The sequence below is a fragment of the Schistocerca piceifrons genome, chromosome 11, assembly GCF_021461385.2.
Source record: "Schistocerca piceifrons isolate TAMUIC-IGC-003096 chromosome 11, iqSchPice1.1, whole genome shotgun sequence".
In the NCBI taxonomy this organism is placed as follows: Eukaryota; Metazoa; Arthropoda; class Insecta; order Orthoptera; family Acrididae; genus Schistocerca; species Schistocerca piceifrons.
Genome location: NC_060148.1, coordinates 136,794,421 through 136,813,722, shown reverse-complemented (window position 1 = coordinate 136,813,722; position 19,302 = coordinate 136,794,421). Strand labels below are relative to the sequence as shown.

General features: G+C 37.9%; 1 protein-coding gene across 3 annotated transcripts in view; it reads right to left on the bottom strand.

The window, feature by feature from the left end:
• Window positions 1-19,302, bottom strand: part of LOC124720079 (zinc finger protein 70-like) — a 128,906-nt gene that overhangs the window by 104,782 nt on the left and 4,822 nt on the right. For all 3 annotated transcript variants that reach the window (XM_047245351.1, XM_047245352.1, XM_047245353.1), the window contains exon 3: window positions 5,121-5,210. In XM_047245351.1, coding sequence (XP_047101307.1) covers window positions 5,121-5,210 — 90 coding nt within the window. The remainder of the gene's footprint in view (window positions 1-5,120; window positions 5,211-19,302) is intronic.

Below are 19,302 nucleotides of genomic sequence, written 5' to 3'. Positions count from 1 at the left end.
CTCACTGGCACGTCAACCCAACAGAATTGATATGGACCTAAATTGGCAATTATGTTGCAAAACAGTGACGAAACAAGTAAAAAAGGTACACTGTCCACAGTTGGGGAACTCAGTAATGAAGCTGTTAGGAAAATTACCAGGGAATGTGTGGTATATTTACGTGCAGAGCAGACTGTATTTTCATAAATTTTAATTGTTACTAAGAAGGCTGTTATTGGCAACTACAATCAAATGAAGTGCACCTCAGGAATTCAGCACTAATGACACTAGCAAAATCTTCATTGTTTCCATCATAATAGTTGCAATTGGAAGGTAGTGAATGATGTTATCACTACTTTTCTTACTTTCATACTTAAATTTCCATACCTCTACCAAAATGGGTAACTTCCTTGCTACAAAGATTTGTAATGTTTGATCAGAAAATGTAATGTCATGTTAGCCGTAAATGCTGTGCTGTGTTTCTCTCAACAAAACGGATGACTGATACCGTATCACATGAGCAGAGCCTCACACACAATGTTTAATTTAAATTAATCTTATGTTATACATGTCTGACAGAATTTGGAGCTGTTGAAAGTAAGATATATTCTAAATATTTTGTTAACACAATTTGGTCATTTAAACTCATTAACAAAATTTCCCTGTAAGTCAAATTTTCAGGAACATTGAACAATGCATTTTCGAAAATATTGTGCATATAAAATTAAAAATTTACTGCCACAAACACATCTAAAATGAGAATGTAGTGAAACTCTTCCAGAATCTATTGATCCCACTTCCACCTTTGTACACTGATTAGTATGCAAATTTGAGTGTGTTCAATGAAATGTCAGATCATGCAAACAGTCAGGGAAGAATGCAGCAACTTCGTTTTGCATCTCCATGTTTTCCTGCTGTAGTGTCAATCCCAAAGTAATTGTGAGGAGATTATACATCACATGCCTCAGTTTTAATTTTACTGGAGATTGTGATTTTACACAATCATTTTCACAATTTAAAAGTTACTGATGTACTAATGATATAGTGCTTTACATTCAGCTGTTGCTTGCACCCTTGTGTCAACAGTTCTCAATGGTGGCAAACGTGAAATTCAGTATGAAGTGGCACACACTGCATTACTCCAGAAGGAAGAACCACCATGTATGTTTCCTCGGATAATGCTCTACAGACCAACTTTCATACATGCTACAGACAACCTTCTTAGCTCTGGAATTTGCCATGACTGTGCCAAGCACAGATTCTCCCATTCAATTTATCACTGTTAATTTCTCAAGTATTATGTTGAATGCACTTGGACAATGACAACGATGTTTTTCAACACACTCGCAGTGCTGTGCAATCATTGTCTGCGAGTACTGTGATCTTTAAGAAATGGGTTTCTTATTCTCTCATAATCTCTCCCAAATGTGTCTCATAATAAATGTGTGATTATAGTCCATATCCCTGACTATTAATATCTGATTCTTTGTACACCTACATCTACACTAGACTAGTCACCTAATGGTGCATGCCAGAGGGTACTTCTGATACCACTACATCCATTACTTTACTATTTCCTATTCTATTTGAAGGTGGTGTTTGGAGAGAACAATTGCCAGGAAGCATCTATATTAGCTCTAATGCCTCCTATTTTGTTGCCAAAATTATTTTGCATCAAAAAGGCACTTCTTTATCTACTAGTTTAGAGTTGCCAGTGCTTGATGAGGTTCCACATTTGACTACATAACAAGGTTAACTACACTCCATTTAAAGTTCCTATATGATGTGTGTAATAGTAGCATTTTTCCCCAAGTGAGAAGGAAACACATCTGACTAGTTCACTACCTCATGTCTGAACACTTATCCTATCATCCTGCCCCTTATTTTTGTCAGCATTTTCCGTACATTTCTTTCCTCGACTGTTCTGCTGAGGACTCCATATTCCTTGTAAGTTCACTTAATTTTCAGCAGCATTCTCTAATCGCACATCTGAAATGTGTGAGTTCTGTTCTTTTTCATTTTCCAATCACGCCTACCCAGTAAAAATTCTAATACTCACCACAACTGATCTTAGTCCACAGAGCTGGATACCATTACAAAACGGATTTCTACTAAGTATTACAAATTTTTGCAAATAGCATCAAATTTAACTGTAGGCTTTCCCGGCGTAAACTGTTGATGAAGGTTTCTCGGGTCTCCAGCTGGGTGGTAGCATTGACGTCTTGCAATGTTTTTGACAAGAAAGGAGATGAATGACACCAGAGCCATGGTCAATTTGACTCGAAAAGAACTAGATGCTGCCACGATCGCAGTCCTAAAGAAAGGACTGAATTTTGCCCCCATCCCCAGAACAAACTCGAAATGAGACATCATCAGTGGCGTGGAAGAAGCAGTACTAGGGCTTCCCAAGGAAGAGGAAGTCACATGGGAAACTTCCAGAATAATTGACAGATTTCAATTGCCTAAAAATAACATATCTGCGGAAGGACGAGCAGCTCTTTGGTCCCTTAGAGATTACCATGATATAACAATCCTACTAGCAGACAAAGGGAATGCTACAATGCTATTAAGCACTTCCGAGTACCAGCAGAAAACCTGCTGCTACAAGATGAGGCCTACAAGAGGCTGAAGAAGGATCCAACCGCAACGTTAAGTAGAAAGATGATAGCTCTGCTGAAGAAATCTGACTTACCTGAACGAATGAAGAAGCACCTGTACCCCAGAGCACCAGCAACACCAAGCCTCTATGGACTCCCCAAGATCCATAAGGAAGGGGTACCTCTAGACCAATTGTAGACTCCATCAACTCTCACTGTTACGGACTTGCTAAATGCCTAGAAACACTGCTCAAACCCCTTGTGGGGGCCTGCAGCCACCATGTGAGAAACTCGGCCAAATTCGTAAAAATACTCAGGGACATGTGACTACAAATGGAAGACCTACTTATGAGCTTCAACGTGACATTGCTTTTCACAAAAGTGCCCTTTCAATACTCCTTGGCACTTTTAGCCCAGCACTTTGAAACACAAACAGCCAGGCTCTTCAAACATGCACTAACAACCACCTACTTTCAGTGCCACAGGGAATTCTTCGAACAGATCTATGGCGTGGCCATGGGCTCCCCACAGGCTCCTGTGATTGCAAACCTCTACATGGAACATTTTGAGAAGGTGGCCCTTCAAACTTCCAGACAGAAACCAAAGCACTTCTTCCACTATGTCAATGACACTTCTGTCATATGCGGACATGGCAAACAGGTGCTAGATGATTTTCTGGAATACCTCAACAACATCCATCCGAACATCAAATTTACAATGAAAATGGAGGAAAATGGCTGGCTCCCCATCCTTGATATTTTAATTAAGAGGAAGGCAGATGGTTCATTAGGCCATGCAGTACATAGGAAGAAGACACTCAGATCTATACCTTCATACAACAAGCTGCCACCATCCAGCACAGAGACAAACAGTACTGACCATCCTGGTACATAGGGTGCATGCCATTTGTGACAAAGACAGCCTGTCATCCGAGCATTAACACCCGAGGGAAGTCTTCCACCAAAATGGCTACAGTGAAACGCAGATCAACAGGGCGCTTAAAAGAAGGAAGCAGAGAGAACCCCAGAAAAAGATGATGAAGAAGGAGACGAACGTCTTGCATTCCTTCCATACACGGTTCTGCTCCCGGTCAAAATTGTACAACTTATGGGCAAATACAATATCAAAACCACTCTCCGACTACCATCAAAGACCAGGGAGCTCCTAGGTTCTACCAAAGATCCACTGAACCTTAACACACCAGGTGTATATATAGCATACCATGTGAATGCGGAAAACAATACATTGGGCTAATACAGCACTGTACATCTAAATGCTGCGGAGATCATATCAGATGTGTGCAACTAGACCACACAGAAAAATCAGCCACTGCAGAACACAGCACAAATGAACACACCTTCAACTTTGAAAACACGAAAGTACTGTGCTGAGCATCTGGCTTCTGGGAAAGCATTATCAAACAATCCACAGAAATAAGGATTCATCACAATCTCATCAACAGATATGATGGATACCAACTCAGCGCAGCATGGAACCCTGCGATAGCGGCAATCCATCGGGGGCATGACCGTCAACGCCCTCTGCTGTGGACACAGACATAATGCTTACACCGAGAACCGAATGTGGCCACCATCCCCACCACTGCAGCCACCTGAGGTCTAGTAGAGGGGGGTGATGGCACATATAAATAGCATGCTCCCCACAAATCTTGACACTATGCCAGAAGATTGGTAATATGACACTGCCTGAAACATCATGTGATATCAATGCTACCATGTGGCTGGAGACCTGACAAACCATCAGCATTAAACTTAGTACACTATGGTGATAGTTAAACTAATATGGAATTTCACAGACTATCACCATAATGTACTAAATTTAATGCTGTTCACAAAAATTGTACTAAATTTAATGCTGTTCACAAAAATTGTACTAAATTTAATGCTGTTCACAAAAATTGTACTAAATTTAATGCTGTTCACAAAAATTCTTGCTATCACAATGTTTTCTCTTTGCAAGCAGTTTGGGATACGCAATGTTCCATTACACTGTAAATTTATGCCATGCATACTGGATAAACCCATTGTCTTTACACAGAGCAAACAATTCCAGTAATGCAGTTTGTTTTTCATTAAATACTTCAGCGAAAAGAAATAGTATGACAAATACAATACTTATCTGATAACATACTGCTTACAGTTGATTGCTTTACCTCTTACATCTTTTCTATTATAGAACTCTGACAGAGACAAATAAATTGACAGCTGCTGCAAGGAAGTCATCTTTGGTACATTTGTTCCAAGAAGGAATTTGAGGCATTCATTATTTATATGTAAAATAAAATTACCATGGGTTACAGTTAGTAAAGTTATGTTTCCTACAAGTTTCATTCAAATACCATTACACACAACCGAACAATATACCTACAGTCAATTGAAATTCTATGAACATTCTGGAGGAGTGCTAATATACTAGGTTTTAATGTTTCATCATTTATGATCACTGAAATTTACTGCACCCAATGCATTTCATGATATCCATACAGTACTTCATGCACAATGCATCACCGATGTGAAAACTTACATCATGTTCAATGCCATCCTCCTGTTTCAGTTCTAGGTCTTGCTTTATATGAAGACTAGGTGTTACAATCTTCAGCGGATCTTCAAGAAACTGAAAAAAGAAAAAAATGGCATATTCACAGCTTCTGTCCCTTGCACTTGATTGGTGGTTACACATCATGTGGGGTTAAAAAGCTATTGGTCACATGTATTCACTTACTGGCATTTGGTAACCAGAAAATGTGTCACATTAAATTAGATTTACTTTCATTCCAATTAGTCCATACATTTGAAACCAAGACTCTAATTTGGAGATAGACACATCAGACATCAACCAAACAACAGAAATTATTCCATCCTTGCCAAGCAGCTACTGCTATTACACACACACACACACACACACACACACACACACACACACACACACACAAACAATGTTATTTTTCTAAACTAAAATTTTGCTCATTTTGCAAGGGAGACGTGTTATTGTGGATAGTTGGCTCATAAAGAAAATTGCACTAATGTAATACCATTTCATTTCATGGAAAAAATTACACACGCCATGTAAAATATCATGGTAATTTTCTCCTTTTCACCAGTACCACTGTCATCCCATTTCATGCATTATTTGAACATTTAAATAGTGTGCCACCGTTGTAATTTGATTTGAGGCAACTCTGCCAGAGATGGTCCCAGTCACCAGCATTGACACAAGGCACTGAGCACGTAAGGATTTGCGTAAGCAGGCAGGCATTTCTGCGTATCATTAAGCAAATTATACTATGACAAACCTTAGAATTTCTATTGTTTTACTGCATCATTTATTCATTATTGTGAGGAATTGAATAAATTTATCTGCACAGGAATGCACTGTATTTGCTAATGAATGGAAGATGTTGATTACTCACAGTATTTACGTAGGTGCCAACATCAATTACTATTACGATATCTGCAATTGCATGACTGAGAAACTCCAGTAACATTACTAAACTCAACTGTGTGCTGTATGAATGAAGCCAAATAGAGAACCTTTCGTGTTTGAAGCGTGCAGGAGCAGGAGAAACTGGCCAATTGTCTGCAAAATGCTTGGTGAAGTGTGATGTGGTCAATGGCTTCAAGCTTGTAATACAATTTTATTGAGCTCTCCACTCTTTTCATAAGTCCAAGATCAACTGCAAGCTCTCTTATTACATGTTAAATACTGGTTCAGATGCTAACTCCTTTATAAAGTAAAACATAAAATTTTACAAAACAAAAGTTACTTTTATGTAACCTAAGCTTTCTTTTATAGTATTTGATTAGCTTTAAATTCTATTCCTCTACCCTGCTATTTAACTTTTTTTTACTGTGTAAGCTCTTACTGTATAATGCTAATATTCACTTTTTGTTTCCTTTTTAGACATTGGACCTGATATTACTAATATTTATTGGAAGTCAGAACTATGACTTGTTAAAATGGAATTCACATTGAATCACTTGACACATCACAATAGCATTTCGTGATTTTTATTCTGGAATTTAAGTTAATTTTATTTTTTGGTGGTTCCAGTCCTTCCAGCCCCCTTTCAGCCTATTTCAATCAATATATTATAAATAGAATCTGCATGAAAACAGAACTGGCCATTTATGAGGAACTCCAAATATCATTTGGGCATTTGAATGTATCCATTAGAATCGGCTGAAAGCAGAACATTCAATTACATGAAACGTAATTTGGTTCATATGACACATTATGATTATGACACAGGGGTCTTTTGACACCATGGAATGTTACAAACCACCACAATACGGAAACTACTGTTGACAGTAGTGTGGAGTGAGTCATGGCACAATGTAGATGACTGCGTCAAGTACATGTCTTGACAGCTTCACGTTTGAAGATGGCACTTTGTTTTTGCCCAGTGTGAATGTGGAAACACTGATGCAGCAAGCTAGTTCAATGCATCTCACTACTATTTTGCACATGGAAGCCACGTAAGTTCTTTGCAAAGTTCTTTTTATTTATAAAGTTAAAAAACACCTCAGACAGGAAACGAAGTTATGCATCTGCAACCCTGGAGGAAAATATGACAATCCAAGATAAGTTGGTACAACTTTTTCATGGGCCATCCCCTCTCCAACCCCTAAGTGTATATTGGTAACACCTGTTGCAGGCTGTAATGGGAAGTTACGATGGCTGAACAGCCGATTTGTGTAGCCAATGACATATTTTTAATTCAATGGAAAGACAAACAGTGTTTAATCTAACAACTACCTTGACATATCAGATGTTAGAGTGGGATCAAAGTCAATTTTCAGGGAAAAAGCCTGTTTGCAGTGGCCAAACAAAAAAAAGTAACAATGTAACACTGGGTTTTCATCAATTATTTTTGCACTTTTCTTTCCAATATTGATTTGTATCTAGCAGGACTGTGGACAAAAACAGGAAATAAGGGAAAAGTGTCAGTTTCAAGCCTAACCTAAACCTCAGAGAAGGCTATATATCAGTCTGTCACAACATAGATCCATCTCTGAGAGAAAGCTGTTAATAGTATTTGAAGAGAGGCAGTGAACACTGCCCTACACCCCAATACAAGAACCTCTTGTAAGCAGCAGAAGAACATGAAGATACAACTATGCAGACAATACCACTCACCAAAACCAGGATTGTATATCAGATAAAATTAATAAAATTTCAAAATCAAAGTTGCACATGTATTCTGTATAGACACATATATGATTATATTACATTAGCAGAATTGTCAACATGTATCAAAAGCATGCTGTGAAGTAAAGGCCTTCCACAAAATGATTAGTTTGTATATTAATGGCAGGACTGAGCTGGTTAACAGCTGTGCATTGTCTATGATGTAATATCCTCCCATTGGCTGCCAACAATCTGGTCCAGAGACATGTTAGAAATATCTACTTCGTACCATAAACTAGTGCAGTATGTGGACCACAGTTTGTGAAGTTTAGCTAATAAACCTGTCCACAGGAGTTGTTGACTTGAGGAACTAGGTTATTAATGGGGGCACACAAAAGCCATTTGAAGGTAACGTATGTCCATCTAAAGTACCTGCACTTACCAGGTCTCCATGGCTAGGACTAAGAAATGACAGAGGCCCCTGGTTCCCATCAAGATGCCACAGGCCCATAAGCTTTCCAGTGTTCTTGACCTTGCTGGTTTGTCTTGAATCAAAACGAAAGGGAGGGTACTGGCTGCATGATGAGCAGATTACTGTTGATTGGACATCCAAACCAATGCAACTCGCTTATTTGGACCTCAAGAATGCCTCACTGCAGCATCCATCCAAGCAGTGAGGGGTTGCTCTTCACTGTGAAATTCAGTGTCAGAAGAGTGAGACTCTGACACACAACAGCCTTGTGTAGTGATACACACCACTATGAAGAAATGTGGTGACACATGCCACTGCGGAGAAGCGATGCATATCCCTACATCATCTTTCCAACAAATGATACTAGCAACTCTGAGTTATTTATGTAACAAGATTAGAAAAATAAAATAATATGTTGAGTATAGAAGTACAGGGCATAAGACGCATGTCCACATCTTGCGTTCGCCAAGGTTCCATCTGAGATGTGGTATTCCAATGGTGAGTTTGAGTATTGTATACTACAATTGCTGGAATTTATGATCCACCTGTTATGCCAACTTTTTGTTTATAAATGCCCAAAAATGTTTCAGCATTTTTCTGCCATCATCAGTGAGTACTTTTATTCAGCTACATGTTTCAAGTAATAATGAGCCTAACAAAATTAGATCTCATAACAGTTTATGTCTTTTCACTATTACCTAATTTTTCTACATTTCTAGTTTATATATGATCCTCTATATCTTTCTACGTACTGATAGATTATCATCTGCAACAAAATGATGTTCCTGTGAGTTTGGTTGGCTAATCACCAAATCCCTACCTATGAAGCAATTTTGTTGCACCACAAAATTTCATGTCCAGTTCGTAGAACTCCACTCACAAGCTATAATTCTTTTCTTTACTGAAAGCAATGTTTATATTCCTGTGTCAATCACTATTTATGATCACTTGGGTTTGACACTAAGTTGGAACTTCTCTCTCTTTCCTCTGCCTGTGCCACAGTGAAGGCTCCCTATTTTCTGACCTGTGTTATTCAGTGGAAGATGATAGGGTACCTCCGCAAAGCTCATGAGGGCACTATGGTCAAGAAGGAACTAAACAAGTAGCAGGTTACATGCAGAATGCATTTCTTAGGTTAGAAAACCACCTGTAAAGACAATAAGCAGGTAAATGCATATCTAAGTGAGCGTCACCTAATTTTGGTACTGAGGAAAATACATGTCAAATGTCACAAAAACAAATGCAAACCCAAAGTAAAAGTAAAGGTTTAAACAACCTGGAGTTAGTTATTAACATTTTACTGCTCTATTAGGCATTGACTTAGTGGATGTGGTATGCCACTGGCTTCCTCCTACTTCTGAACTCACTGACATAGTAAGTTACATGAGGACCAAGAGCTTCACACTGGAATGGAAACTGTCATTTTCCACACAGACAATTTGCATGTGAAAAAGTGACAGATGATGCTTGGGACTGAACCCAAAACACTTGAATTGGTAGCCTCACACCCATTCAAGAAGCAATCCTCTTACTCTTAGAAAAGAGTGTAAGCACTCAAGACCAGATCGAGAGTTTCATTAACTAACAGTGGCATTATACACACAATACTGGAAGGAAAACTAGAAATGATTAGCTACAAAATCTGATATTCCATACAGAGGACCCATTAGAAAGATGCACCACAGAATGCAGGCAGTAATAGCTTTATCATCATGAAAAACCAGTACTGTAAAATGAAATAAATCTGCATTTATCTCATTGCATGCTACTGAAATTTGAAATCTGCATAAAGATAAGTATCAAATGTGAGGGAAAAATAATTTTAAAGTGTCAAATGTGATGTGGAAAAAAAAAACCATTTCGAGTTCCAACATCCACCCATCATAGTAGATTAATGTTTAAGATATACTCTGGTAAATATTGTATACAATTTCTCCATCATACTGCAGAGACAGTAAGTGTGTGTGTATATATATATATATATATATATATATATATACACACACACACACTTGTCAGCTACATAACTGAAGACGCATGCATTCAGATGGGGAGAAAGATGAGAGGAAAATTACATCAATAAAGTACAACATGACATGAGGTTGAGCAAATATAAGCAACATGAGCCATGCCATTTTATCAGGAGCTGTCCATCCACTTCCTTGAAGAGATTTCGAGAATCCATGGAAAACAGATCTAAATTTCCAGAGGACAATCTGAACTCATTCATCTCAAAATCACATCCTGTGACATTAGCACAGCTGTGAACAAAAATTCCTGTGAAAATCTACAAAACATGTTTTCCAAAAATTAGCCTGTGTAACTCTTTAGAAAACACACACAACAGGGAAATATTTATTCTGTTAGCAATAAACATGCCCAAAATAATAAATTCTCTAAATACAGATATTGGAACATGAGCACTGGACTACTGAAGCATCACAGATTGCTACTGTTAAAAACAAATTCGTAAAGATAGGAACATACTTCTGCCTAACAAACCTGGTAAGGTGATCAAACATGATGTAACAGCCAATACACCCAGCATGGGGAATGTTCTGGAATACAGTGAGGACCTGCAAATGTTAACTACATTACATAGTTACATGACAGGAGAGATCTGTACAGCAAATACAAATGAAGCTAAATCCCCTGAATCCCCATGGTCAACCAGAAGTTGAACATATGAGAACCACCAAGACAGCCTATATAAGAAGCCTTCCATTAATTTATAAGCAAGATCATAGCTTGCAAAACATGAAACAAAAAATGAAAACCCCAGAACTTCTGAACAAAAATGTTAGAAAATGGATCAAAGACAACTCTACAAAGCCAAGTTGACAATGATGCACATGGTAGCAAAACAGAAGACAGTAACACAAAAGTCAATTACAATGCTTTGCCTTACAAAGTTTCTCCACTAAAGAGCATAAAAATGCATTTCACATTTTTGGCTGCAGCATGGATACTAAAATGACAGATACATAATTGACTAAGGTGTGGACAGGAGGGAGAAGGAAAAACCAAACTTTTTCTACACAGTAGACCACTAGATCTGAAGTGGCAGCCATCAGATTAAATAAAACAAGTGGATTTTGCAGAACAACCTCTGGCAATTGAAGTGTTAACTTTATGGAACAGTGGCTTTTCATGGGAACATAAAAATGCACAGGTCATTTCAGTTTGTAAGAAGAGGCACAGGAAATATGTTTGGAGCGAAAGGCCTGAACAGCAGATAATTTTGTTCTCCTATATGATTTTGGAAAGAAAACAGTTCCTCTGCAAGAGTAAAAATGGATCCTACAGTCATTGATAATAAAAATCAATTGCTCTATTCACTCACAATTCTGCTGCAATGCCGTCAGCCAACACAATTTTGAATACCAGATGATTTAAGCTGATCAGAAACATTCACAATTTGATCCAATGACTGCCTAATATTAGAGAATCATCTATGTAACAGCAGATGTAAAAATTAATTTTGGCTGCACTGATGAGTTAAACCTGGATTTCTTGCATTTTATGGGCTATCACCTTAACCATTATGGGCACACCCCTGCAAGAATAAGAACTTGACTGAAAAGGGTATCTTTCAGATCATCCTCTTTAATTTCCTTCAGATTTAGAGTATTTGGAGTTGTGCTGGAACATCAATTCCCTAAACCAGCACTATGCAGTTACCAAACAACTACAAAAATTTGACATTGAAGATTTCTGAGTGCTGTCAACTACAAAATATTTCCTAATTATTAACACAACTGCTGGTAATTGAGACTATAGCACAAAAATACCTTAATGAAAAAGCTGCTGGTTCGAATCTTCTAGCAAGAACTACTAATTTTTGGAAACTTCCATGTCTACTACCAACTCGCAAATTTAACAAATACTGAATTGTAACAGTTTAGTAAAAATTACATTTTTTTTCAACATTCGACGTATTAAAACAAAAATTTTGATACATTCCTGCGAGATTTCTTTATTTTCAATTTGATGCTCTCCATTTTTGTACCAAATTGTAATTTTTCAACAATACTTGCATTTGTATGTAACTTATAATTAAAAATAACTTTTTAATAAAGAATGGTTCAGCATGAATTAAAATTACCATTTGTTTTACATATGGAATGTAAATAAAACTAAAAGAACTGATAGCAATCAGTGTTATCTGAACCACCAATTTTATGATTATTATATTGTTATCCTGTGCACTCATCTACAGACAACTGTATAATAAATTTTTTTTTATATTTACCAGCACTCACAAATCACCCAACTGCTAAATACATTTCTTGTTTCTCCTTCTATGGAGAACTGTGTCATACTGCTTTACAAAATTATTGGCTGGTCGCTGACCTTAAAATCCTAAACCTAAGATGAAAATCTATTAGGACACACAAGTGACATCCCCTTGGCAGCCCTGGAGGCATGCTTGGTTAGGGTAATAATTAAAGTAACTGATCCTGAAACCAGGAGTTACAGCCTCAAATCTGAGACATAACAACAGTTTTCATCTGTTTGTATGTGTACCAATACAGTATCACAGAATTATCTGAGTGTGGAGTATTACATACCTTAGTAGGATAAGTATATATCACTACAGGGTAAGATAGTTACTGCCTACAGGAAAATTAGAGAGACCTTTAGAGAAAAGAGAAGCACTTGGATGAATATCAAGAGCTCACACAGAAAACCAGTTCTAAGCAAAGAAGAGAAAGCAGAAATGTGGAAGGATTATATAGAGTGTCTACAGAAGGGCGATGTACTGGAGGGCAATATATGGAAATAGAGCAGGATGTAGATGAAGATGAAATGGGAGAAATGATACTGTGTGACTAGTCTGACAAAGCCATGAAAGACCCAAGTCGAAACAAGGCCCTGCAAGTATACAACATTCCATTAGAACTACTGATAGCCTTCGAAGAGCCAGACCTGACAGAACTCTACCATGTGGTGAGTAGGATGTAGGAGATAGGTGAAGGTGTTGACAGGCGTAAAAATTACCAAACTAGACATGAAAATTACCAAACTATCAGTTTGGTAAGTCATGGCTGCAAAATACTAACACGAATACATTACAGATGAATGGAAAAACTGGTAGAAGCTGACCTTGGGAAAAACCAATTTGGATTCCATAGAAATGTTTGAAAACGTAAGGCAATACTGACCCTACAACTTGTCTTAGAATACAGATTAAGGAAAGGCAAACTTATATTTCTAGCATTTGTAGGCTTAGGGAAACCTTTTTATAATGTTGACTTTAATACTCTCTCAAATTATGAAGGTTGCAGAGGTCAAACCCAGGGAACAAAAGGCTATTTACAATTTGTACAGTAACCTGATGGCAGTTATAAGAGTCAAGGGGCATGAAAGGGAAAGGACAGTTGGGAAGGGAGTGAGACAGGGTTGTAGCCTATCCCTGGTGGTATTGAATCTGTATACTGAGCAAGCAGTTCAGAAATCAAAAGAAAAATTTGAAGCAGAAATTAAAATCCATGGAGAAGAAATAAAAACTTTGAGGTTCGCCGATGACATTGTAATTTTGTCAGAGACAGTGTCTTGAAAGGAGAATAAAAGATGAACATCAACAAAAGCAAAATGAGGATAATGGAATGTAGTTGAGTTAAATCAGTGATGCTGAGGGATTTAGATTAGAAAATGAGACACAAAGTAGTACATGAGTTTTCCTATTTGGGGAGCAAAATAACTGATGATGGTCAAAGTAGACAGGATCATAAAATGTAGGGTGGCAATGGCAAGTAAAGCTTTTCTTGAGAAGACAAATTTGTTAGCATCAAGTATAGATTTAAGTGTCAGCAAGTCTTTCTGTAAGGATTTGTATGGAGTGTAGTCTTGTATGGAAGTGGACGACACAGACGACTAACAGTTTAACAAGAATAGAATAGAAGCAAACATCAAACAACGGAAAACCCAGGATGGAATGTAACAATACCAGAGAAGGAAAGATGCTACTCACCATATAGCAGAGATGCTGAGTCGCAATAGGCACAATAAAAATGATTCACACAATTAATGTGGTGCTAAAGAAGAATGCTGAAGATTAGATGGGTAGATCATGTAACTAATGAGGAGGTACTGAATAGAATCGGGGAGATGATGAATTTGTGGCACAACTTGACTAGAAGAAGCGATCGGTTGGTAGGACATGTTCTGAGGCATCAGTGGATCCCCAATTTAGTATAGGAGGGCAGTGTTGAGGGTAAAAGTCAAGGAGGGAGACCAAGAGATGAATACACAAAGCGGATTCAGAAGGACGTAGACTGCAGTACATACTTCGAGATGAAGAAACTTGAACAGGATAGGGTAGTATGGAGAGTTGCACGAAACCAGTCTCTGAACTGAAGACAACAACAACAGCCTAGGAAGGTTAGAGACTTTAAATAGCAAAAATGGATAGGTTGCATTCAGTTGTAGTACGAACTGAAGTGCAATGGCAGAAAGGACAGGAGTTCTGGTCAGATCAATACAAGATTATCAACAAAAAATCAAATAGGGATCATGCAGGGAGAGCCCTAGTAGTGAGCAAGAAAATAGGAACATGAGTAAGCTATTATCAACAGCAATGTCACTGAATTACCATAGCTGAAATACGCATGAAGAAAATACAACAATGGTAGAAATGGCAACCAGACCAGCAGAATAATGGAATAGGAAAAAGTTTGATGAGTAATTATTCAATATCTAAGGAAGATGAAAACCAATTCTAGAAGGTAATGAAATTCAGTAGTAGGAACAGGATGCAAAATAGTTAAGAGAATCTCCAATGGCGCAAATGACAAAGGGGGAAGCCACCTGGTACAATTTTGCACATTGCATGAATTAGTCACTGCAAACACTTTTCAAGTATCGTGAAAGAAGCTTGTGTATGTGGAATAACATGGAGAAACCAAAAGGTTTCAAACAGATTATGTAATGTTAAAAACAACGATTTCAAAACAGGATTCTAAACTACAAAACATTTCCAGTGATGGATGTGGACTCTGGCTAGAATTGTCTTTATCAACTGCAGAGTAACGTTGAAGAAATGGTAAAAGTAGAATTTAAGTACATGGCATTTGGATAAACTTGAATGAACCAAAACTCATTGATGGTTTGAAAATGAGCATTAGGCAAAAAGTGATAGAGGGTAAGTATACACTGGGTAATGAATAGGCAGCTTTGAGACAAAACAGTGAAGGCAGGAGGAAACATAAATAAAAAGTAAGGCCTAGTACTAATACCTTCACAACTCGTGAGATATACTGAATTTAATTGATGCGAAGAGCAAATACAAACATGTAGCTATTTAAGCAGACAAAAGTAAATACAAACATTACTGGAATGATGTTGACAGAAGATGCAATATGGCTAAACAAGAATGGTTGTAGGGCAAAGGGGAACAAACTTGCTCCAAAATGGGAAAAGGAAGTAGTTGCAGACAAGACTGGAGATATTATAACATGACCAGAATTTGGTACAGCACTGAAGGAGCGAAGTAGTACCAAGGCCATTGCAGTTGGTGACATTCCCTCAGAATTATTGGGATACATGGGAAAGCCATCCATGACAAAATTATTCCACTTTTGTGCAAGATATGAAATAGTTGATGTACAGTCATACATCAACCAGAATGCAATAATTCAAATTTGAAGAAAGGCAGGTGCTAACAGGTGTGAATACTATCAGATTAATATGACATGCTTGCAAGAATGGAAAAGCTTTTAGAGGGTTAACCTTACATAAGATCACTTTGGGTACCAGAAACATTTAACAAGGCAATACTGATACTATGGCTTACCTTACAAGATGAGTTAAATGAAAACAAAATTGTGTTTACAGCTCTTGCAGATTTACTGAAATGCTTTTGAAAATGTGGAGTTGACTGCACCCTTTGGACTTTGGGCAGCAGCAGAATAAATAGACAGGAAGCAAAAGTTTGCTTGCAACTTTCACAGAAAGCAGGCACCAGTTGTAAGACTTTAAAGACATGAAAGGGAAGCACTGAGTAGGAAATGAGACAGGCTTGTAGCCTACATCTGATATGCACTCTGTACGATGAAGACATGAAGGAAATCTGGAAGAAAGTAAAGCAAACTGTGTGTTTACCAATGACAATGTAATTCTATCAAACAGAACAGGCATCTTGAAACTGTCAATGAAGGGAGGTGTGGGAGGTAAAACTCTGAAGAGTAAAATTGGTTATCATCACTAAAGGAGATTGTATGACAAACATCAATAAAAGCAATGGAATGTAGCTGAAATAAATCAGGCAATGTTGAGTTTCGACTACAAAATGAGACACTAAAAGTAGTAGACAACTTTTGCTATTTGGGCATCAAAGTAACTGATGATGGCCAAAGTATGAAAGAAATAAAGTGAAGACTAGCAATATCAATGAACATGTGCCTAATAAAGAGGACTGTTCACATCTAATATAAATTTAAGTGTTAGGAAGTCTTTTCTGAAGATATTTGCAGTGGAGCCCTGTATGGAAGTCAAACATAAATGATAGGCAATTCAGACAAGACGAGAATGGAAGCATCTGAAATGTGATACAGAAGAAGGCTGAAGATTTGATGGGTAAACGAAACAAAAAAAATGAGGGAGGAACATAGGGACCAATTTCACTAACACAAGGAACCTGTTAATAGCACAAATTCTGAGGCTTTTAGGGATAATCAAGTTGGTAATGGAGGGATATGTGAGGGTAAAAAGTGTAGAGGGATACTATGGCTTGAAGACAAGAAGCAAGTTGAAATGGATGTAGGAGGTGACAGTCACCAGAGATTAAGAGGTTAGTGGAGGGTATTCTAGCATGGGCAAGTGCACCAAGCCAATCTATATTATATTCACCAAAATTGAGTCATAGCATAACACTGCTTAATTTCATACAGTCACACACAGTCTAGAATTACCTGTTGGTTCACTTGCTCATCCATTTAAAACATCTGCCAGGAGTTCTTTTAAGAAGACAATTTTAGATATATTACAAAAATTATCACATTTTTTAAGTGTATGACACTTCCAAAGAATAAATGACCCATTCTTTTCAGAGTGGCCTTCTCAGTGCCAGTCAGTAAGGTGCATTTCAATTGTAGTGATCTGAAAGTTATATAAATGATCAGTGACAAGAAATTTGAAAATTTACTAGCATCTTGCACTTCATTTTCCTATGCTGCTACTTTGTATCATATTTCCTATTCCCATCATCTTTATTTACTCATCGGTAACTATTTTATACAAAATGCGCTTCATTATATAAAAAAACAATAGTGTAGTGAAATCAGTGGGTACAACCAGAATCTTTAATATTGAAATCAACAATACCCACACCATACAACTAACTGTAAAAAATGGTTCAAATGGCTCTGAGCACTATGGGACTTAACATCTATGGTCATCAGTCCCCTAGAACTTAGAACTACTTAAACCTAACTAACCTAAGGACATCACACACATCCATGTCCGAGGCAGGATTCGAACCTGCGACTGTAGCAGTCGCGCGGCTCCGGACTGAGTGCCTAGAACCACTAGACCACCACGGCCAGCTCAACTAATTGTAACATGGATTTTCTATTAGCCAATCACACAGTTTTATTTTGAAATTTTAAAATGATGTGGATGAAGCAGGGGCGGAATAATAAATAAAACTTTTGAGGTCATTCACTTTGTGAGAGTTTCTTGTTCTTGCTAGCCCATGCCTTGGGATGTGGATGTTTGCATTACTTACAGTATCTTGTTTGTAAACTGCATTCTGGCAACACATTCCTTACCATTCTTCCTGATGCCAACAGCAGAGTCATAGAGATATCAAAAACTACTAGTATTCAAAGCCTGATAAACAAATACAGGCAGCACTATACGTTCTGCCTAGCATATTCCACGGATTTTTTTTTATGTCACTGATATCAGCGGAATAAACATGTATCTGACAAAGGAACCAAAATATGACATACAGAGCGTGTTACAACCAAACACTACTCTCAGTTTACACATAAGGTAGAACAATCTTGAGGCCTTTTCTTCCAGATTTGGTTGTTGTGTTTTTCCCAGTTAACTTTCCCATCAACATGAAATTTGGCACGTTTACTTTCTATACTGACTCACAGACATGTACAATGAAAGAGTGTTAAAAATTGAGATTCTGGACAAAGCTCTTCTTCTGAAATAGAAAAAAAAACACACACACACAGCCACTGTCTCCAAGAACTGAGACATGACCATCTGCTTTTGGCATGAGCAACAATCTATTAGGGTGGGTTGTGAGGTATGAGGCAGCACAGGGCAAGGAGAGAGGGATAGCAATGTAAAGGCGGGAGGAGGGATGGGGGGAAGATAATGTGTTCTCTGTGACACCACGCAAGGATGTGGCAGAGACAGTATGGGTTGCTAATGGCAGTTTTGGGAAGCTGTACTGTGGGAGGGGAAGGGGAGGAGAGGAGAGAAACAGAGAAAGGGAAAATAATAAGTGCACAGTGCACTGGGAGTGTGTGTGTGTGTGTGTGTGTGTGTGTGTGTGTGTGTGTGTGTGTGTGTGTGTTTTGGTTTTTAATTGTATTTTCGTGTTAGTGGTCATGTTTACATAGGCGCCACATTGGAGTCTTAATGTATGGTTGCTTCTGCCATATTTATGACGTCATGGAACAAAGTAGATGGGTGGAATTGGACACTTCTGTATTTGTGACTGACAAGACAAGGCATGGGAGATCTGTTTCTGGGAAAACGCTCGAAAGGAAATTTTAGGCTGTGGAGGTCTCAGTGTGACCATTAGTATATTTCTTGCAACCACATTGTTTCCCAATATTCTTAGCTGGTGGAGTCTCCTTACGTTTCCTTTCCCCATAACACACTGTATCAGAATAAAATCTACCTTGCACTCCTTCAAATTCTTACATCACCACCACTACTAGCACCACTAGTGGTATCAACCGCAGTAGTAGAAGTACTGCCAGTATTAACTTTTAGTTCATAGTATTATTCACTGACATTGCTAATTGAAACACCCAAATCATTGTAATACTATTTGTCATATTAAAACTTAGTTTCGGGAAAATATGATACAAAAAGGGTACAGTATTTGTGAAACCATGGTCCAGTTTAATAGAGAGC